Below are 23,481 nucleotides of genomic sequence, written 5' to 3'. Positions count from 1 at the left end.
CCCTGTTGTCTTGAGAGCCTTAGATAGAGGGGAGTTTGATGACTTCTGGGCTTCGAGTGTTTTCTCTGGGTTAGTGGACCCGAGTATGATCCATCTGAGGCAGCGTCAGTCAGTTCAGCTTAGAGTTTGTGGTGAGTAGATGCAATCCAGCTGACCTTATGGTTCTAGAGTTGACTGGTGATGTCAATCTAGGGCGGATTGGCTAATGACAGTCGGTTGTCGAGGCCGGTCAAAAATAACCCTTTTGGTTACCAACAATTTAATAACTTGTAGACAGTGGCAAAGGGATCGTATCCACAGGGAATCAATACTATTTATTCTTCTTATCAAGACCAAGTAAATAAAGAGACAATAAAAGTAAAATTGGGGGTTTTGAAGATTTGATGTCTAAACTAGAATTGAAAGCAAGCAAGTAAAGCAAGTAATAAAGTAAAGAGAAATCAATAATGAGAAAAGCCTAGTTGAAGAATTGGATCTACTTTAGTTGTTGGGATTGATCATTGACACAAAAGATTCTTTTATTAGGTTCAATAAATTAGTTTAGGAGGTGGAAGAAGCTTCTCACCAACCAAATCCCTCCTTAAGCTTAGATCAATTAGGGAACGTCCTCTAATCAATCACTAATCAACAAATTGCCAAGGAACGTCCTTGGGCCATAGGCAACAAACAATTGTTGATTGCATTAAGAGAAAGAGAGACCTAATTCTAGCTACCCATAAGCATGGTGATATTGCTAGATTATGCAATTTCTTGGTTTTTTACACCAAGTGTTCTTGTGTGTGAACAATTCCAGCAATTACGGACTAAGAATTATCCAAACAAACAGATTTATAACTTTGCAATCAATAATCAATAGGCCAATTTGATTAAGATAACAAGGCAATAATTAATTAAGCACAAAATTGCATAAATATTGATTAATAAAATATTAACACAAAGGTTCAGATCTCACAATCCATGAACAACCAAAGTTTCACCTTATTCTTCAACTAGCAAAAGGGTTTCAGCCACTCATGGCTGAAACTAACATAAAAGAAAAGAAAGAAAACAAGAAAAGAAAGAAAGAAGGGCTGGCGCAAGGGCGCAGCTGCTGGTGTGGCTCTGCCGAAAGTCTGGTGATCCAAAGATGATCCAAGGATTCCCCGATGTCTTCTTTGCTGGTTTGCATGCCTTTTTATAGGTGAAGAGGCTGCCCTAATTTTCCTTTTTAGTTTGGGACTCTTTTTCCTATTTAGTCTTGAATTCTTGGAGGGCATTCTTGTCTTTTTATTTCTTGGCTTCCTGAATATGTAGGAGAGTGTGCTGAGGTGTAAATAGGTGTTTCTGAGCTGTCCCACGTGTTTGGAGTGCGTGGGGATTCGTGTTGACCTGGTCAGCAAGTTTGGCAGATTTCTGCTGGTTTCTGCCTGCTGGTGCTGTTTGCCCGACGCTGTTTGGGCAAACAGGCTGTCTGGGATCAGTTTCTGCCTACATTCTGCCTTGCTTCGCTGTTTGACTAGTGCTGTTTGGGCAAACAGTCTGGACAGCCAGCTTATCGCTTTTCTTCTTCTTCTCAGCTTCACTTTGGTTTGGGCAAACAAGTTGGGCAAACCATGCTTGTGCATCTTTACTCTCTTTTGGGCAGATTTAGAGCCATTTTTGCCAAATTACCATTTTACTCCATTTTCTGCAAAATAAGATCAAAACCACAAAATTAGGCAGAAAATATGTAAATTGACATAAATAACAATATAGAAAATGGGTCTAAATTTGGCTCTATCAGCTAACTACTCATGGTACTACCTATGTCTGCAGAGACAAGGTAAGAGAGTTCAGAGTTCAAAGGCTAAGATGGATCAGAGGCAGTCCGTTAGAGGGACAGTATAGGGGTGCCTAGAAGTTAATGTTAGCCCATTAGGCTCATCGTTTACACAGGAAAGGTTGTCAAAGGGTTCTAGCTCTTGTGCGCATGTTTAGTAGTCAGGTCAGGGAATCAGTCTCAATGCCCGTTGCTAATGAGTTCTAGATGTTTTTGCCCAGACGAGCTGTCAGGTTTACCATCTGTCAGGGAGTCAGAATTTGGAATAGAAGTGGTGTCTGGACGCGGAACTATTTCTTTCCTTCTACCCTACAGGATGGCACCTGCAGAGAGAGCATAGTCAGAGTAGTATAGAAAAGCTTGGTAGATAAAGGTTCTATCCGACCTAGTACCTCACCCTGAAATGTTCCAGTGTTGGTGTGAGAAACGAAGGATGAAACCTTGAGATTTTGTAACGACTGTGAGCAGTTGATGCAAAATCACTACCAAGGACAGGTGTTCTCATGTCGAATTGATGATGATAGATCTGAGATTCGGACACTATGTGCTGAGAGGTAGAGAAAAGCAATTGAATAGAGCTGAGATCAGAGTTGTAGTAACGAGTCTATACCAGAGGTAAAGGGTACAATAAACTGCTCAGCGACTCTGAGTATACAAGACAGATATTACTGAGTGAGGCAGATGAGATGTTAGCTGCCCTCAGTCAGAAGTCGTTTATCAGTGTATCCTATAGAAACAGATAGCTCGAAAGCTAGAGAACTAGAGAGCTAGAGATAGTCTAGTATAGTTAGCAGGGATCAAAAGAGAAGAAGCCAGTTGAAAAAAAAAAAAAGAGAGAAGCATGCCCATGATCTACGAAGTAGAGAAGCATGCCCATGATCTAGGAAGTAGTGTAGAATTTACGAGAACACGGCATCGAGGCCAAGTTCTATCAGACGAGTTCGGTTTTGGGGCATGTCTGTTTGAATCTAAAATAGATAGACAGGTGCAGCTAGAGGCAAGGGTAGAAGAGTATGAAGACAGCTAAGAAGAGTCAAAGAGAAAGAAACGTTAGCAATCAGTGTAAAGTGTGAACACAGATTAAGCAATTAAGGGTCAATAGAGTTAGGAAGTATAGATAACCCGAGAGGGTTTCCGTCAGTAATCTCTGTGTCTCTTTGTAGAGAAAGGTGTTAGGCTTTCCTTACTTTCTTATTTGCATGTGTGTTTCTTGTGTGAACAGTCGAGGACGAATGTTCTTAAAGGGGGGAAGAATGTAATACCCGGCAGATTCAGACATCGGAATTTCTACCGTTCGGTGGAATTCGAGGATGTCAGAGGTTTCTAGAAGGGTAAGAGAAAGGTTTTCTAAACTATTTTCAAGTATTTTAACGGTTTAGAGTGAAAATGATTGAGTTTTGAAGAGAAAAGGCCAAGGAGGCAGAATGCAGGTTCGGCCCCCGAAAGTTAAAGTTCGGCCGCCGAAAGTCCCCTAGTTTCGGCCCCCGAAGGCAATGTTTGGCTGCCGAACGTAGCATGGTTTTGCATGCAGGTTTGGCCGCCGAACCTGAGGCGGTTGCTCATCTATAAGGGCACCGAGTGGCAGAAAAAGGGGGAGACTTCTTCTCTCCTTCTGGCCTAGGTAAGTTCTTGATCTCCTTGAAGTGTTTTCATGGTTTTTTCTTCAACTCTTTCAAGGTTTTAATGAGTTTGACCCTTGTTTTGAAAAGTTATGAGCTTTAAACAAGGTTTTGGAGTTTGATGCTTTTGAAGCTTGGTTTCTCCATATCTTTGAGTTTGAATCATACCAGCCTTTGTTCTTCAAGAGGTAAGTGTTGATCCATGGTTTTTATGATGTTTTATATGAGTTTTGTAAAGGGAAAAGGGAGCTAGGCATGAGTTTGCATGAGATGGGCATAATAGGGTTTATGAATCCTTTATGTTTGATGTGTGCCTTGTGAGCTTGTTTTGTTGGAGTTTAAGTTGTTTTAAGCTCCTTTATGCTTGTTAAAGTGTTTATGCATGTTTTAGAGGGGTTAAATGCATGTATTGAGGGCTGAGCAGATGATGGAGGGACTGGCAGGCGTCCTTGTGCACGAAACTGAGTTCTGGATGAACTCAGGTTCGGCCGCCGAAAGTCCAAGTTAGGCCGCCGAACATGCCTGACTTTCGTCTCTGGAGGAGACATTCGGCCGCCGAAGGTGCTGCCGAAGGTGCCCTGTCCAGCCTTCCTTTGCTTGTTTTGCATGCATGTTTTGAGGTGTTTTAGAGGGGTTTTGGGAAGGTGTATAAGAGATGTTTATCTGTTGTGTATAGAGTATGTTTGGTACCTCATTTAAGTCCTCCAGTGTAGGATTGGACCCGAGAAAACGAGGTATTTAGCAGTAGTAGCTGCTTCAGAGTTAGAGTTGGTCCAGAGCTAGTTAGCCCAGAGTTAGCCAAGCAGAGGCTACAGGTGAGTGGAACTATACTTTATAATTTTCAATTCAGAAATGACATACTTCTAGCATGTTCCATGCATCATAAAATGCCATGTGTTATATTAGGTTGTATTGCATTCGTTTCACGAATTTGATGCATTGCATAAGATGATATTTGTATGGATGAATGTTGGATGATCCTTAGCCCTTGATAGAGCACAGAGTACAGATACAGAGTTATGGCATGAGGTAGCCATACCAGGTCGCTCCTGGATAGGCCAGGTCGCTCCTGGTACTATGAGTTAGACAGACAGTCTGTCAGATCAGAGATCAGAGTAGTCCAGGTGAGGCCTAATCGCCCCTGGCACAGTTGGACATGTTATGATATGAGTTACTTCAGAGGAGTCCAGGTGAGGCCTAATCGCCCCTGGCACAGTTGGACATACTATTATGTATGTAGAGGGCTATGGTGACAAGTTCATCCTTGAGGTGATATGTTTGTGATGTGATACATTTCATGAAAGCATGTAATTAATGAACTGTTTACTGTTCCTTCTCACTGGGCTGTAGTAGATCATCCCACTCCCTTAACCCCAGTTTTGCAGGTTCTGAGATAGCTAGCTATGGGAAGTCAAAGTCAGCAAGAGTACAGAGAACAGTGATGCATGAATGTATGTTTGGAATAGCAGAGTGGACATGATGTAATTAAAAGATTAGTTGTCATGTAATGTATCGATATGTACTGTCATTTACTGGATAGACTTGTGCTTTCTCTAGTGTCTTTGCCATAGTGTGATGTATGATTAATCCCTTGGTACATGCATCCTGTTTTACGTTTCTTGATGAGAAATGTGTGAGTTGGGCTTAACGTATAGCTTTGATGAGATACCAATGGGATGTGTTACAGATTAAAAGGGTTTCAATCCCTTGACCCACAGCAGATAGTAGTCCCTGGTATAGGCTCTGAGGGCCATTTCAGATTGACATGTCTGAGTAGCAGCAGTTAAGCCTACAGAGTTTTACAGGATTGTTGAGTCGTTTTGTATCATGTATGGGATTTATCAGGTAAACAGAGAGTATAGTTGGCTGACTACGGGTCCCGGCGGCCTTAAGCCGATCAGGATCCTAGTGCCAGTGATGGTTCGGACCGTTACTGAGGGGTACCGGTTTCCGGGTCGTTACACGGGCAATAACTCCGAGTACGAAGTCCTGTGGTGCCCATAATAGGGCCGGGCAATACGAAGTCCTGTGGTGCCCATAATAGGGCCGGGCATGGAGCTGAGAGATTTTTGAATCAGTCCATCCGTGGTGTGATTTGTTTGTGCAGTGACGCATTTCATGATAGCATGTTTTAAATATTCTTTTTATAGTTCTACTCACTGGGCATCTAGCTCACCCCTCTCCCCTAACCCCCAGGTTTGCAGGTACGGGATAGATAGAGAAGGCAAGACGAGAAAAAGTCATATGTATGTAATAGTTAGTTTGTGGACATGACAATTGTATTATGATGAAATGTAAAAATATTCAGGATGTTATGTAATGAGGTTATTGAGGATAGAGTTGTGCTTGACCATAATATATTGTTAATCCCTTTTGCATATACATGATCTTATGTTATGATGTTTATGTAAACTAACTCAACACAGGTTGTTTTGCCTTTAAGGCTTGATGAGATCCCACAGAGGGACTATGTTATGTATATGTTCAGAGCATGCACAGGTTGAGTTAGTTGATGACAGTATGTATGAAGAAAAGTTTTAATTTTTATGCATGTTGTTGATCATGTATGGGATTATACAGGTTTACAGGTTTTATGTCAGGCTTGCTACGGGTCCCGGCGGCCTTAAGTCGACCCGGATCCTAGCGCCGGTAGCGGTCCGGATTTCCGGGGCGTTACAGCCGGTGCCAGAGCCATAACTGTCGGGTTGAGGACCCTTGAGCTAAATGAGCTGACCCAGTACTTGAGATCTCCTCCACATAGTACAGTCCATCTTTCTCAGTACCACGGCCCAGTACCGTGCCCGTATGAATATCCTGCAAAACACAAAAATGAGGATACATGAGTACTCTGCAATTTAACTGTTTGGTGATCTGACTGACAGAGAGTAATTTGCAAGATAAGGAAGGTACATAGAGGCTGTTGGAGACATTTAAAGTGGGGGTTTTAGAAACGGTACCACCACCGATGACCGGGAAAGAGCCACCGGTAGCGTTTAGAATATTGGATTTTGAGGGTGGGGCTGACACAACAAAATCTGAAGAATCATTAGTCATAGTGTCTGTGGCTCCTGAATCAAATATCCACCCACTAGTATTTTGTACCTTGTTAGAATTAAAACAAGCAGAGGCACATTTAGATTTATTTAAAGAGACAGGGGTAGAAAGGTCATTTGCCCTCCTTTCTAACCCTAAAATACCTCCTTTCCGATCATAAGGGACACCCGTGCCTCCTCTTTTCGCGGCTCCTTGCAGTGCCGTGATAAACATCTCCATCATCTTTGCCCATACAACATAATTGGAATCATTCAATTTTATGTCGGACGGTGGCTGTGCTGAATTAAGAGTGAATTGGTTCACTGATTTCTGATTTCCATCTTGGCTATTCTGAATTAACTGGAATAGTTTTTGTGACAGGTCTGCTATTGGATCAATTATTGCCTGGGATTGGTCAACCGGGCTGGGGAGGTCGGCCATTGTTGTTTCGGTGAGAGAAAGAAGTTGGGAAGGGTATCTGGTAAAGGATTATTGCAGGATGGCTATATTTTAGACCGAAACCTGCTCTGATACCATCTTGAGATTATAGGAAGAAAATTGTTTTTATTTTCTTACCTCTTGTGTAGTAAGTTACAGAGTTTATATAGTACATGATATGAACAATTAGACCTTTGATTGAGCCCTCAATTATGTCCTAGAATCGTGCTATGCTAAATATGGTAAGATTTGATCACTGACTGATTCACAATCATGACAGAGGATCACTGATTGATTTACAATCATGGCAGAGGATTCTTTCCAACAACTGATTGATTTACAATCATGGCAGAGGATTATTTCCAACACCTGTGTTATGGAAGTTTGTGTCAGATCCAAGTGAGGTTCTTAAAGAACCAGAGGTAGAGATCTCAGGGGGTCTCACCTATGTTGAGCAGCCAGTGCGGATCATAGACACACAAGTCAGGAAGCTAAGGAACAAGGAAATCCCGATGGTGAAAGTCCCTTGGAATCACCTCAGTATGAGAAGTGCGCCTGGAAGACCGGGAGTTCATACTCCAGTGGTACCGTGTTTCTTTTTAGACTAGAGTTTATGTGTTTTTATGATTGTGTTTATTGTTGTGTTTTTGCGTGTGCTAGTTGAGGAACATTTGGGGACGAATGTTCTTAAGGGGGGAAGAATGTAATACTCAGCTAGATTCCGGCATCGGAATCCCTACCTTCCGGCGGAATCTCTACCTTCCGGCGGAATCTCCGTTAGAATCTGGAATTCTAAAGATGCCAGAGTCTTCTAGAAGGGTAAAGTGTGTTTCTAAAATGTTTTCACATGATTTTATGGTTTTAAATGAAAAAGAAATGAGTTTTGAAAAGATTAGGCCAAGGAGGAAGGACCCAGGTTCGGCCGCCGAACATGGGATAGTTTAGGGGGCACATTAGGCTGCCGAAGGTGGTGAAGTTGTGGAAGCAAATTAGGCCGCCGAAGGTGGTTGACTGGCCACCTATAAAAGGCCCCTCAGACCGAAAATAGGCGAGTTTTCTCCCCATTCTGAGTTAAGGTGAGTTCATGTCCTCCTTTGGCCGATTTCATGTTCTTTCTTCAAATCTTTCAAGTTTTAACAAGTTTTAGCTTGAGTTTTGAAGTTGTGAGCCTAAGATCAAGTTTTGGGAGCTTGGAGGCCTAAGGAGTTATTTCCTCCTATCTCCAAGTTAGGGATCGCACCAACCTTCGATCTTCAAGAGGTAAGTGTAGATCCACACCCTTTTCTTTGCTTTAAGTAAGTTTTAAGAAGTTTTGATGCTTGTGTGAGGGTAGATGTGCATATTTAGGTTTATGTGGGTTTTATGCTCAATGTATATTTTTATGATGTTTTGTTGGGTGATTTAAGCTAGTTATGCCCTATATGCATGAGGGAGTGTGCATGCATGTTTGGGAGAGAGCATGTGAGGCTTTGGGTTGTTTTGGAAGGCTTGGAGGCTGTTTGTGCATGAGGAGGCTGAGTTCTGCCCTTCGGGAAGAACTCAGGTTCGGCCGCCGAAGGGACTTTCAGCCGCCGAACCTGCTTGTGGTGGCTTCGTTTGGCTGCCGAACCCTACCCCCGAAATTTGGACTTTCGGCTCTGGAGGGGAGTTTCGGCCATCGAAGGTGCAGCCGAACATGCACGAGTTTCGACTCTGGAACCACTTTCGGCCGCCGAAGGTGCTGCCGAAAGTGGCTGAGTTTCGGCTCTGGAGGGACTTTCGGCCGCTGAACCTGCCTGTGCCCTGTTCAGCCTTCTTTTGCATGATTTTTATGGTTGTTTTATGATGTTTTAGGGGGGGGTTTTGGGGAAATGCTTAGAGTCCTATTAGAGTATGTTTGGTCCCTCATTTGAGTCCACCTGTGTAGGATCGGACCTGAGGAACCGAGGTGTTCAGTAGTGAGTTAGCTGCTTCAGAGTTAGTAAGCGTCAGCCAGAGGTGAGTAGAACTGAGCTTTATGTTTAAGAATATAAATCAAATGTTTTAAGCATGTTCATGCATCATGAATACCATGTTATGTAATAGGTTGTTTGCATTAGAATTCACGAATATGATACATTGCATAATACGATGATGATGATGTGGATGAATATTGAATGATCTCTAGCCCTCTGTACGGTACGATATGATATGTTATGACATGAGATAGAAAGGCCAGACGTGGCCGTATTGCCCTTGGCAATATGTTATGATATGAGCTATGTAAGAGAAGACCAGGTGAGGCCGTATCGCCCCTGGCATAGTCGGACGTGTCATGATATGAGCTATGTAAGAGAAGACCAAGTGAGGCTGTATCGCCCCTGGCATAGTTGGACGAGTTATGATATGAGATATGTAGGGAGCTATTGGTGACAAGTTCATCCTTGATGTGTACTGTTTATGATGTGATGCATTTCATGATGGCATATGTTTAAATATTTTCTCTATATAGTTCTGCTCACTGGGCTTTATAGCTCACCCCTCTCCTCTAACCCCAGGTTTGCAGGGACAGAGATAGTTCAAGAAGTCAGCAGGTTATAGCTATGGTCGTGTTTATGTGATAGAATTGTAGTGGACATGATGTAATGTAAAGTTATGTAATGATGTAAAAGTATGTATTGTAATGTAAGGATATGTAATGATATGTCATGGTTAGAGTTGTGCTTTGCCCTAGTCATGTATGGTTAATCCCTTTGATACATGATAGTATGTTAATGTTTATATGATGATGATTATGTAAACCAAGCTTAATGTATGATATATTGACCCAACTGGAGCATTTGATGAGAGTGTGGGGTTTTATGATATTGAGTTTGTGCATGCACAGGTTAAGCTTGGTAAGAGAAAAGTTAAAAATTTTTATGTATATATATGATCATATATGGGATTTAACAGGTATACAGGATGCATGTTAGGCTTGCTACGGGTCCCGACGGTCTTATGTCGATCTGGATCCTAGCGCCGGTAGCGGTCCGGTTTCCAGGTCGTTACAATTGAACTCTTTTAAATTTTGTCATATGGAATTTAAGTATTATCATATGGAGTTTTTTTTAAAATTAATTTTAATCGATTACCAATATTAAAATAGAATCAAATGTAAACATTAATTATATTGTTAAAAGAGCATATAAAAAAAATTAATGGTTTCTGCCGTGTATAGATGAATATATTTTTTTATTATTCAATATTTTAGTTTTTTGTAATTGTATAAGTTGACACGCATCCTTTTACGTGAATATCCACATTTTTTATGCTAGTATCCAGTTACTCAATAGATCAAACTACTCAAAGTGATTTGTATACGCTTATTTTGAGCTGCCTTTTAACATAAAAGTACCCATGGAGTTTATGTCTACCTTAGTTACTAAACAACTCAAAACATTGGAGTAGAAAATTACACTTTTTTGTTTACTTACTAATGAGAGTGAGTTTTAGGATGATCAAGATGCAGACACGTGGATTTAGGTCTCTAGGACTTGGGAGATTAATGTGTTTGGCTTAATAGATGAGGTAGTAATTGTAATACCCGGCTGACTCCGGTATCGGAATTCCTACCGTCCGGTGGAATCTCGAATGACGGAGACCTCTAGAAGGGTAAAATCATATTTTTATAAAATGTTTTAATGTATTTGATGATTTTAAGAGAGAAGGAAAATGAGTTTTGGATGAAATAGACCTTGGAGGAAGACTTAGGTTCGGCCGCCGAACATGCATGCGCTTCGGGAGTGCTTTAGGCCCCCGAAGGCATATGTGAGGGAAATCTAGGTTCGGCCGCCGAACATGGCATGCATGCGGAGGCACGTTAGGCCCCCGAAAGTGGCCTGGCCAGCCACCTATAAAGGGGTCCCCATGTCCGAATGGGCGAGTTTTTCTCTCCATTTTTGGCCAAGGTGAGCTCTCCGCCGTCCCCCATCGATTTTGAGTCTCTTCCTACAAATCTTTTATGATTTTCATGAGATTTCACTTTGTTTTGAAGATTTTTGAGCATTTAAGCAAGTTTTGAGGCTTGGAAGACTCAGGAGCTCTTTTCCTTAGTTCTCCAAGTTTAGGTCGTCTCTCTCTCGATCTTCAAGAGGTAAGAGCCGATCTTGAACTCATTTTATGTTTTAAGTAAGTTTTAAGTTGATTCATGGGGTAGAAATGCATGTTTAGGGTAGTTGAGCTTGGTTAGGTTTTATGTGAACTTATGGAAAATGTATGATATTTGTGTATGTTTGATGTGTTGTAGTTGGGGTTTAGGATAGTTTGAGACCCCTAGGTGTTGATGTATGTGTGTATGCATGCTTTGAGATAGTTGGATGCTTGTTTGGAAGGTTTGGGAGGAAAGTGTGCATTGAAGAGCTGGGTTTCTGCCCTTTGGGAGAAACCAGGTTCGGCAGCCGAAAGGATTTTCGGCCGTCGAACCTGTCTGTGAGGCAAGCCTTTCGGCTGCCGAAGCTGCCCCCGAAAATGGACTTTCGTCTTTGGAGGGCACTTTCGGCCGCCGAAGGTGCCGCCGAACCTGCATGACTTTCGGCTCTGGAGGGACTTTCGGCCGCCGAACCTACCGCCGAAAGTGCCCTGTTCAGCCTTTCGGCTGCCGAAGCTGCCCCCGAAAATGGACTTTCGTCTTTGGAGGGCACTTTCGGCCGCCGAAGGTGCCGCCGAACCTGCATGACTTTCGGCTCTGGAGGGACTTTCGGCCGCCGAACCTGCATGACTTTCGGCTCTGGAGGGACTTTCGGCCGCCGAACCTACCGCCGAAAGTGCCCTATTCAGCCTTCCTTTGCATGTTTTCTATGGATGTTTTGAGGTGTTTTAGGGGGTTTTTGGGGAGTATTTTAGAGTCATGTTTATGTATGTTAGGTCCCTCATTTGAGTCCACCTGTATAGGTTCGGACCCGAGGAACCGAGGACCCCAGCAGTGAGATAGCTGCTTTCGAGTCTTGTCAGAGCTAGCCAAAGGTGAGTGGAATAACTTTCTATGTTTTCAAAGTAAATAATGAACGTTTTAGCATGATTCACGCATCATGAATGCCATGAGATATATTAGGGTGTTTGCATTAGAATTTCACGAATATGTTGCATTGCATATTATGTTGTTGATGTGGATGAATGTTGAATGATCCATTAGCCCTTATATAGTATGATATGACAGACTATGGAAGTCCGGGTGAGCCTGCACTACGCCCCCGGCATGATTGGATATGTATGGTATGCTATGGAAGTCCAGGCGAGCCTGCACTACGCCCCTGGCATGATTAGACTGTATAGAGGGCTAAGTGGTGACAAGTTCATCCTTAATATGAAATGTTTGTGTTGTGTTGTATTCCATGATATCACATGTTTTAAATGCTATGTTTTATTATTCTGCTCACTGGGCTCTAGTAGCTCACCCCTCTCCCTTAACCCCCAGGTTTGCAGGTACAGGGTAGACCAGGAGGTCAGCAAGAGTAATGAAGTTATGGTCATGTAATAGCTAGTGTGGACATGAAAAATGTTGATATGTAATGTTTAGTATAGTTATGAAAGATAATGATGATATTGAGGATTAGAGATGTGCTTGACCCTAGTTGTATGTTAATCCCCCTTGTTTACATGATCTTTTAAATGTAATGATTTTAATAAATGACTATGTTGAACCAAACTCAATGTATGTTATGTCACCCCATTGGAGCATTGTTGAGACTCCAAGGAGGGGTTAATGTTTATGATTAGTGCATGCACAGGTTGAGTTTGGTGATTGAATGGAAAGAAGAGTTCAAATTTTTATGTATGTTGTTGATCATGTATGAGATTAAACAGGTTCACAGGATGATTGTTTGGCTTGCTACGGGTCCCAGCGGCCTTAAGTCGATCTGGATCCTAGCGCCGGTAGCGGACCGATTTTCGGGTCGTTACAGTAATGGTGCTAAGTATGTCTTTCGAATAAGTTAAGATTACAAATAGAATTAAAGGGTTTTGAGAAGATAGTGGAATCCCATCTTCGAGAATGGAGGGGCTATTTATACTCAGATTCGTATGTGGTGCTCCTGTGACATGTAGCGATGAGCATTCAGTCGGTTTAGTTTTGAACCGAACTGAAATTGAAAAACTAAAAAATCGATTTTATAAAAAATGCTAACCAAAACTGAATTGAAATTAAAGAATAACCGAATCAAATCAGTTCGGTTGATTCGGTTTAGAAACACAGAGAACCGAAGTTAATAAAAAATTTTCTTCTCAAACAAAATTCATCGTCTTCGGTTAGAACAATATTCTTAAAAGAAACCCATTGCAATGCTAACAATCAAATTCCAAAATCACAAGTAAAGTTCTCATCACAAGCATATGGAATAATAATCATACAATGGCTAAATAACTAAAAAACCAAGACTAATTTGTTATTCCAAACTAAGTGACCAAGAGGGGTGAACTAGTCACTTTTACCAAATTTTCAGCTCTTGCTTTAAGTTTTATTGAAAAGTTATGGCTGCTAATTCTGAGTGTGAATAAGTACTTGTTTAAAACAGATAGCTAAAATATTTTTTTGAAATCAAGCTTACAAAATTATCAAACACAACTTGGTTCTAGTCAAATCAAATAATACGAAGCAAAAATAAAATTAGCAAATTAATTTTAGCATATTCTCATCAGTATTATTAAAAATTGAAAATCAAACACTACTCCAAGGACCTTTTTGAGTCTTCACTCCACTAAACCTCTTTTACACTAGCAAGAGAACAACCTTTCGTACAACAAGATTTTCAGGTGCTTGTAGACCTTTACACGTTTGAATCACTTCTCAAACTTCTACCTAAGTTTTAATAAGTGCTTAAAATCTCTATCAAGTGAACACACACAATGGATCAACCCTATATAGGTTTTGGTTCTTAAAAAAAATACTCTTAATAACTTACAACAATTATTATAGAATGCTATTAAGAAGAAAGAGAGAAGATATGGAGATCAGATTCTTAAATGAAAAGCTAGAAAATAGTTTTTTTAAATGTTATCAGAAAATCAATGTTTTCACTAAGCATTTATGAATAGAATAGATCTCTAAAATAAAACTAACCATTATAACATTAAAAGATATGCATACCGAAATCAATTATAAAAGCAAAAATTAGATATCAAAATTTAAACTGTATTTAAAATTAGAAATTTAATTTTAGTTTTTGAAAATTATAAATAAGATAATTCTCGTAATTCTTTCAAGATTTAAGGATAAAAATTCATTTTTCAAAAGATATTTAAATGGAATTTGAGTAAAAAATTTAAGATTTAATATTGAAAGATCAACTCACTCACTCTTTTATATTGAATCCTAAAAATACACTTATCTTAATTATTCTTTCTTTGATTCATTTTGAGTTGACTACAGAGATTTCTTTCTTTCCGTTATAGAATTTTTTTTTTATTCTTCATTATCTAAATATTCTACTTTTTAACTTTTAAACACAAAAAATTAGGTAGATATATAGGTTCATTAAATTTTTATATCATTAAAATTAATTTCTTTCAAAATTTATGAGTCCAACATATTATAATTCTTAGACCTTCCTTTCTCCCTCAATGTTTTATTTCACCCTTGTATGTCAATATTTTATTTAATTTAATTAATTTTAACCTTTTGTTGAGATTACTATAGAAGTTTTAATATATGCTCAATTATCTAAAATAAAATATTTATTGGTTAACTTTCTTAGTTTATTAATTTAAATGAAAAATAAAGAAGCTTTCAAAAAATAAAGTTTAATTTACCTAAAAATTAAAATATTTAATTTATTGATTTTCTTGATTTATGTAATAATTGAGTTTAGATACTCTGTTTTTTTAGTGATAAAATAATTTTTATTTATTTTAAAAATTTTAAAATATTTTATTTTTTTTGGAATAAAAAATTTAATATTATAGATTATATGGAATTAAAATTCATTGATTTTAAAATAAAAATAAAATTAATAATTATTTTTATTAAATAGTAATTTTTTTAAAAAATCATCATAATCGATACTAGATAAAAAGTTTACTTTCTAGACAATTAACTAAAAATAAAAGAAAATTGGAAAGAGGAGGTGGCGATGGCTCAGAGAAGACAAGTCAGAAAGTTTATTGGAAGACAGTGATACGGGGCAGGTGAAGCACTCTCTCGCTTTCCATAAAAAAAAAAAAAGCACTCTCACTGCCACCCATTACACAGAAAATTAAAATTAATAAATTCAAGCTTATTGATTGATTGATTGGATTTGGAGAGATTGATTTAGCCGTGTAATCAGAAGTTGATATAATTATCGTCACAAAAAGAAATATGCAAATGATTGATTGGATTTGCAGAGATTGATCTCCATAGGAAGAAACAGCAGCAGCAGCAGCAATGGGAGGAGGAAATGGCATTTGGAGGAATGCGTACCAGGAGGTCTCCAACACAAAGCCTTTGTTCCTTACGATTTATGCCACCGTCGTCGTCGGGATCCTCTTTTCTTCCTTTTACGTTTTTTCCTCCTTCTCCGCCGCCAAATCTTCCTCTCTCTCCTTCACTGCTTGGCTCTCCTCTCCTCCCTCTTCTCTTTCTCGTAAGCTCCAACCTCTCTCTCTTCTCTGATTAATTAATTAATTATGTTTTTCTTTCTCCGTTTCATATTTGTTTCAATTTCAGATGTTGATAAATCAGTCAACTTTTCTCATCAAGCAACACCAGCCGTAGATTCGATTTCATCAAAGCCACAGCCTCCCAGCAGCTTAGAGTTGAAACCCATTTGGGTAGCTCCACCACGCAACTCGAAAATGCCTCCTATCAAGAAATTTAGACTCACAAAAGAACTGGTTGAGAAAAGGGTCAAGGACAATGTCATTATAGTCACCTTTGGTAATTATGCGTTTATGGATTTTATCCTTACTTGGGTTAAGCACTTGACAGACTTGGGGCTTTCTAATCTTCTTGTTGGTAGGTAATCTTGGACACAGTTTCAGTAGTACATTTTCTTCCCATTATCTGGTTAATACTTGAAAATTGTTATTTTTTAGGTGCTATGGATACCAAGCTATTAGAAGCTTTGTACTGGAAAGGTGTTCCAGTTTTTGACATGGGAAGTCACATGAGTACAGCAGATGTTGGCTGGGGGTCACCTACCTTTCACAAAATGGGGAGAGAAAAAGTTATTCTGATAGATGCTATCCTCCCTTTTGGCTATGAGCTACTCATGTGTGACACAGACATGGTTTGGTTGAAGGTATACTGAAAAAACTTTTAGAAAAAAAACTTGTTTTTCTGGATCAGGTATTATCTTTAGCTGCATAATGCTTGCAAGATGGTTGTTTCAATATGTTTTTATCACACATATGGAATCTACTGGTTTATTAGTATCTTCTTTTGGCTGGTTAAGCTGGATTTGGTGGAAATGCTGCTACTACATTCAATATTGCCTGCTCCAAATAGAAAGTCTATTTCCGAATTGTTTCCTTATAGAAGTTGGCATTTTTAAAAAAAAAAAGGCTATTTACCAGTTATGTTCTTATAGACTTACATCCTTAAATTAATTGAATGCTCTTTAGGCTTTAAGCATACAGATGCCTTGGTTGGGTTAATGCCGCACTTTTTTCTTTTCCCCTCTTTTTTATAATATTCATTGGATGTGCTGCTTTTGGATAAATTAATAGTGGGATGGGATGCATACATTTTGATTAAGCAATATAACCTAATGTGTAGGGCAAAGCACAAGGGGGGGGGGGATTCTTGTACTATTGGAAACTATATACAAAATAACAAATTTCCCCATCTTTTATTTCACTTTCATGTAGTCTTTAGATATGCTTGTGCTTTGTTTCATATTCGGTGGCCAATAATTTCTTGTGCATATAAAAGCAGAATAATCAGTAGCTTGTGTAATTTTTCCCCTTTATTTTCCATCATTTATATATATTACTAAATTATGAAGTGGTTTACCATATTTTATCTGCTATCTTTCTGAGAACAGAACCCTCTGCCATATCTTGCTCGCTATCCTGATGCAGATATTTTAACTTCAAGCGATCAAGCTGGACCAACTGTTGTTGATGACAGGTTGGACATATGGCAAGAAGGTGAAATTATATTACAATACAGATTTAGTTTGTGTCCCCTTTGAGTGAACTTTATGTGCAAAGCTGCGAGTACAATTGTACTTGTCCGCTCCTATAATGTGCTGAACTGTTGAAATATGTTTTTTCTTTTATTTTCTTTTGTTTTTTGATTGGCATGTCAAGCACTTTACAAAACATTTTTAGCTTCAAATTGTGTTCTACCATTCTTGACCCCTGGTTTGGTAACCTGGAAGGGACTTAACCTTTGTTGCAGTTCATACTTCATAGTAACTCTGATTACAAACATGTCTTTCCTTCTTTCCCAATTCATTAATTGCCATTAAGGATGGTGTAGCTATGTGTTTACCATTTTTCATAGCTGCATGGAAACCAAGGTGGAATATTACCATTACTTTATGTTGACTTATTTGCTGATTTCTAGTGGTATGATTTGATTGATTATTGATTCTAGGCACAAATTAGAATTTCTAATAATCTTTGTGATTATTTGATTATTTGCTTCCTTTTTAGTTGTAATCCTCTGTGTATAAATAGGCATGTAAATCCTTGTAAAGATCAAAAGAGAAATACAAGAATACTCTAAAATTCTCCAAAAATTCTTCACTTTATTTGATAATCAGAGCTAAGAACTTGTTTGCAAAATGCATCCCGTCTCTGACAGCACCTTTGTGACAATAGGATGGCCTGCAAAAGCTTTAATGACTGTTTATATAAAAGTTTTAATAATGTTATTTTTAGAAAAACTGATTGCAAGTTATTTCTTTTGCAGTTGATTTGTATTCTAGGACTCATCTGTGTATGTGTACAATGATGCCTCTTATGACCAGGCTAGAAATTGAAGCATACCTAGACAGCCTTCCCACTTTCTGACCTTTATTGATGTTAGATTACACTAGCTACTGTATGAAAAATATTGGTTCACACAAGCCCCTTCAGTACTGTTAATTCTGTCTTATGTACTTGACACAAGTCCAAGTTACCCATGTTAATTTTGGTTCAGTCATTTCACTTACCACTAGGCTGTTTTGGAACTCTTATTGATTATATATATATCATACTTCATGGATGTTTGTTTGCTTTGTTATAATTACTCTGATAATAAGATTGTGTATTTTCCTTTAATAGTTGGTGCAGCCTACAACGTTGGAATTTTCCACTGGCGGCCAACAGAGACTTCAATAAAATTGGCAAAAGTATGGAAAGATGTGCTTCTTGCTGATGAAAATATTTGGGATCAGAATGGTTTCAATGACATTGTCCGCAGGCAGTTAGGACCAGCTGTTGATGGTGACAATGGACTTGTATATGCTTTTGATGGAAATCTCAAGCTGGGAATTTTACCAGCAAGTATATTTTGTAATGGACATACTTACTTTGTCCAGGTATAATCTGAATATTAGTTTTGTTGGTCCTAGATCTACTTATCTTATAGTTCCTGTTGTGCTTTACATGATTTTGTTGTCAAACTTAAAAATATCTTGCTTGGACCAAGCAACTATGGACACATAAACTGTATATGTAACATATCTTGAGCCTTTATTTTGGCAGGCTATGTACCAACAACTCAGATTGGAGCCATATGCTGTGCATACTACATACCAGTATGCAGGTACTGAGGGAAAGCGCCACCGGTTACGGGAAGCAATGGCATTTTATGATCCTCCAGATTACTATGATGCATCAGGTAATTCCATTTTCTTGTGTCAATAATTTCTAACATGGAATTAAAGATCATAGTAAGCATATTTCTTATTGTTAACTTTGGCTTCCATTCTTGGCAAATGAAGTGTTTGTCTGTAGTGTGGTGTCACTTGTAGGAGGAAGAAGTGGAAAAGGGGAGACGAAATGAGAGTAAATATCCAGAAGGTGGTGGGAATTGGAGGAAAAGAAGTTAGTTAGTTTTGAAGGGAAAGAAGTTAGCAGGAGAAGTTGTTAGATCTATTAGAGAGGTAGTTACATTAGTTGGTACAAGCCATGTTACTCGGACTCAAGCACGAGTGTCAGATATGTATACATATCCATGTGTCAAACTCGTCAACTTCCTAGATAGAAAATATAGTGATATAGATCTAAATTCAGACATGGGTGCTCGGAGACATTATGGAAATAAATAAAAAATCAAAGATATAAAATTATGTAAAAGTAACCATTGACTAGATAAATAACCAATATCCAAAATACAATCAAATAAAACAAAATTAGATCAACACTATTGTCTCTAGATATCTATTCGATCTCCAAATATTCATTTGCATCAAAGATAATTGTTTCTAAAGTTAGATCATCAATAGATAAATAAGGAACATCAAGCAAGTTCTTATATTGCAAAGTTAGCTCCACCTATAAACCAAGCAATTGGATTTTTTGATCAGTTATCTTCTTCCATTGCAAAGTTAGCTTCACCAATAAACAAAGTGTGAACTTTGAATTTTCTATATCTTGTGTAAAAGAATAGTGCAAATTCATATGCAAGAGTCCTAGCTAAAGAAGGAAAGAGAATCCCTAGATTAAGTCTAAAATCAAGCTAATAACCCTAAGATCAAGCCTACAATCAAGTACGTATCTATACATATTTAGTTTCTATAACACTCTGATAGGATTGTGGGGTAGGGCCTGGAGAATCCTAGAGAATTCTAGAGGAATTTGTAAGTTTGTAACAGAAAAAAAAAGGTCCTAAATGCATGTGATGATAGCTGAAAAGGTGGAAAAGAGTACTATAAATCGAGGGGGAGAGAGATGAGTAGAGTATGATTTTAAATTGTGTTTTCTTCCAGCTATTTTTCTAGCTTGGGGGCAGTTAGTATACTGCTAGGGTGTGAGCTAGAGATTTGTATCTTGAATCCACCTGTGTTCTTTGAGTTTATGATATGAATTAGAATTTCTTTTCTCCTTTCTATTGCCATCTTTTTCGTCTCTATTTGATTAGTTGTTGCTGTTTGGATTCCTTACTTGTTCCTATCAAGTTGAAGCAAAGATGTCAATCATACCCAACTTATTACATATTTAGTCAACTTGGTTCCATTTAGAGCTTTAATAAAGATGAAGAATTTTGGGAGAAAATTTTAATTCTATTCCGATTGAATGGATCTTTACAAGGTTTGAATATTTATACACAAAGAATCAACCTTAATTAGGAATACTTACAATGAGAATACAATTTTTATAATCAAGCCCTATAATCAAGCCTAATTAAGATCCAAAGATCTGAATTTTCATAATTAGGAATCTTCTATATTGGTCAACACTCCCCCTCAAATTGGCGCATAGATATCACACATGCCTAACTTTCAAACTAAAGTGTGATAGGTCTTATTGTTGAGCCTTTTGATAAATACATTAGCTAACTGTTTATTGAAAATCACATGATCTAATTTCTAGACACCATTTATTAACTTTTTTTTTTAATGAAGTGTCAATCAATCTCTATGTGTTTCGTTCGGTCATGGTGAACCGGATTGTGAGCTATACTGATGGCAGTTTTGTCGTTACAGTACAAGAGAAGTTTGTTCCTCTTCAACAGTTTCAATTCCTCCAACAATCTTTGCAACCATAGGAGTTCACAAACACCTTGTGTCATCACTCTATATTTCGCCTCAGCACTTATCGAGCATCAGCACTTATCGAGCAACAACACTTTGCTTTTTGCTTCTCCAAGTAATAAGGTTTCCTCTCATAAGTGTGCAGTAACCACTAGTTGACTTCCTATCATCAAGGGATTTAGCCTAATCTGCATCTGTACATGCGTGTATGTGGAGATGGCCGTGTTTAGAGAATAGGAGACTTTTTCCAAGGGCAGACTTCAAGTATCGCAAAATGCAAAAAACAGCTTGCATGTGAGATTCACGAGGATCATGCATAAATTAACTGACTAAGCTAACTGCATATGCTATGTCTGGTCGAGTATGTGAAAGATCTGCCTATCAACCTTTGATATCTACCTTTGATATTTGCCAATATCTATTGATTCACCACTCTCTGCTTGTAACTTGTGATTGCTTTCAATGGGAGTTTCTACTAGTTTGCAGCCTAACATACCAGTTTCTTCCATAAGATTTAGAATATATTTTCTCTGAGAAATAAATATTCCCTTCTTTGATCTAGCAATCTCGATTCCTAGGAAATATTGAAGTTTTCCTAGATCTTTAGTTTCGAGTTCCTGAGCCAAAAGCTTCTTCGGCCGGGTCATCTCTTCAGTGTTATTTCCTGTCATTATTATGTCATCAATATAGACTATGAGAAGAGTAATTTTACTCTTGTAATGCCTGATAAATAGTGAACAACCATTTGCAGTCAACTGGATTTTTTCCAGATGGGAGAGACATCAACTCCCAGGTCTTATTTTTGGCCATGACTTTCATTTCTTCAATCAATGTTCCTTTTCAATTAGAATCTTTGAGAGTTTCCTTCTAATCCCGTGAGATAGACACAGAGAAAATAGACAAGACAAAGGCTCTATAAGATGGAGACGAATCATATGAGAAAAAGTTAGAAATAGAGTATTTTGTGCAAGATCTAATTCCTTTTCTTTGAGCAATTGGTTTATGCAGCCTACTTAGTGTCATGGCTCTTCCTTTTCTCCATCTGGTGAGTCATCCCTAAATCTTAAGCATCACTTTTAGATCCCGCTTAATCTGCATTAGAAAAACACTAGAGTGCAGTATGCCTATGATCACTGTAGAGTATATTGAGTCTAGAGGTCCCCTTTAGATAATAGAGAATTTGTTTTAGAGCGGCCCAATGTTTAACTGTAGGTGCAGACATGAACTAGTTTACAACGCTTACTGCAAAAGCAATATTTGGCCGACTCATCACCATGAGGTAATTCAGCTTTCCAACTATCCTCCTGTACCTCTTTGGATCATCACAAGGGTCTCTATTATCCTTTGTGAGATATATATTAGAAATCATTAGTATGCTACAGGGTTTAGCTCCCATCTTCCCAGTTTCTGCAAGGAAGTCAAGGATATACTTCCTTTAAGATAGGAAAATTCTGTTTTTACTCCTCAAGACTTTGACTTTTAAGAAATACTTAAGTTGACCCAAGTCTTTGGTATGAAAACTCGTATGCAAGTAGTTTTTAAGAGAAGAGATCCCTACAATATCATTTTCAGTAATATCATCAACATACACAACAAGAAGAATAATACCAGTATATGAATTTCTATAGAAGATTGAGTGGTCACACTTGCTTTTTTTTCAATCCAAATTCTTGAACAACTTCACTGAACTTGCCAAACCATGCACGAGGACTCTATTTCAAACTATATAAAGATTTCTTCAAGCGGCAGACTTTTCCACTCCTAAGTAACAAATCCTGGTGGTTGCTCCATACATACTTCCTCTTAGAGGTCACCACGTAAAAAAAACATTTTGGATATCTAACTGGTGTAAAGGCCAATGCTGAGATACAGCCAGAGAGATGAACAAGCGAATCGAGGTCATTTTTGCCACAGGAGAAAAAGTGTCAGAATAGTCAACGCCATAGGTTTGTGCATAACCTTTAGCAACAAGACGGGCCTTAAGCTTTGCTACAGAACCATTTGGATTGACTTTGATGGCAAAAACTCATTTACAGTCCACAGTTTTCTTGCCAGAGGGTAAATCAATTAGTTTCTAAGTATGATTTTCATCTAAAGCCTTGATCTCCTCAAATATTGCATCACGCCATTCAGAATGGGCTATGACTTCTTTAACGGTCTTAGGTAAGAAAATTGAATCTAGAGAAGCAATTAAAGAGGTAGAAGGAGATAGTTTATCATAAGAAAGAAAGTTAGCAACAGAATAGGTAGACTTACACTGTCATTTACCTTTACAAAGACTAATGGGAGGTTAAGGTCACTCGGTGGTGGATTCGATGGCGAAAAAGACTCTGGTGTAGGATCATTAAGTACTGGTCTCCGAGAGTAAACTTAAACAACTGACGGTTTAACAGGAGGCTGAGTCCTAAGAGGAATATTACCATCAGATTGTGCAGTAGAAGGCACACTTGAAGAGTTCTCACCATCAGATATGATTCTATAAATGAGCCACTCATCATCTTCTTCTTGACCACTTTGCTTTTTCCTGATTTTAGAGTTTAAATTCAATTTTTTCTCTTTAGGGTTCCAAAACCCTAGATCTACCTTTTTGGTACTAACCCTACCCATCTAGGAGCCTTTCTCCCTCTCACTGCTGGCACTAGGAGAATTGCCAGACCATCGCTGGAAAAACCCGCACATGAGGCTCACACACTCCTTTCCTAGTGCGTGATACGTCGCCCAACGTTGCTTCGCCGCTCTGATTACTTCGGCAAAGATTCCGACCGTCTTTCCAGCCTTCTCGTGCCGCTACCCAGTCTTTTGGTGATTCTGTTGGGCTCTCTTGTGTGTACAATCTTGGGTACCTCCTATTCTTTCACGGTTCATTTGTCTTTACCTTGGCAGAATATAAAAGGGTCTCGATGGCAAAAGGTAAAATGATTTCGATTACTAACTCTGATAATCCTTTCTTGCAAATTAGTCCCGTAAAACTTGATGAAACCAATTATCTTGC

General features: G+C 38.5%; 1 protein-coding gene across 6 annotated transcripts in view; it reads left to right on the top strand.

Moving 5' to 3' along the window:
• The first annotated feature begins 14,927 nt into the window (after window positions 1-14,927).
• The window catches only part of LOC110602407 (arabinosyltransferase XEG113), a 43,055-nt gene continuing 34,501 nt past the window's right edge, over window positions 14,928-23,481 (top strand). For 5 of the 6 annotated variants that reach the window (XM_043951459.1, XM_021739913.2, XM_021739912.2 and 2 more), the window contains exons 1-6: window positions 15,013-15,443; window positions 15,527-15,814; window positions 15,895-16,100; window positions 16,845-16,950; window positions 18,076-18,332; window positions 18,499-18,634. In XM_043951459.1, coding sequence (XP_043807394.1) covers window positions 15,245-15,443; window positions 15,527-15,814; window positions 15,895-16,100; window positions 16,845-16,950; window positions 18,076-18,332; window positions 18,499-18,634 — 1,192 coding nt within the window. In that variant the 5' untranslated portion in view covers window positions 15,013-15,244. The other variant, XM_021739910.2, reaches the window with a different exon arrangement.

The sequence above is a fragment of the Manihot esculenta genome, chromosome 15 (genome assembly GCF_001659605.2).
Source record: "Manihot esculenta cultivar AM560-2 chromosome 15, M.esculenta_v8, whole genome shotgun sequence".
Classification (NCBI taxonomy): Eukaryota; Viridiplantae; Streptophyta; class Magnoliopsida; order Malpighiales; family Euphorbiaceae; genus Manihot; species Manihot esculenta.
The sequence above is the reverse complement of the archived record's forward strand: the minus strand, read 5'-3'. Positions and strand labels throughout refer to the sequence as shown.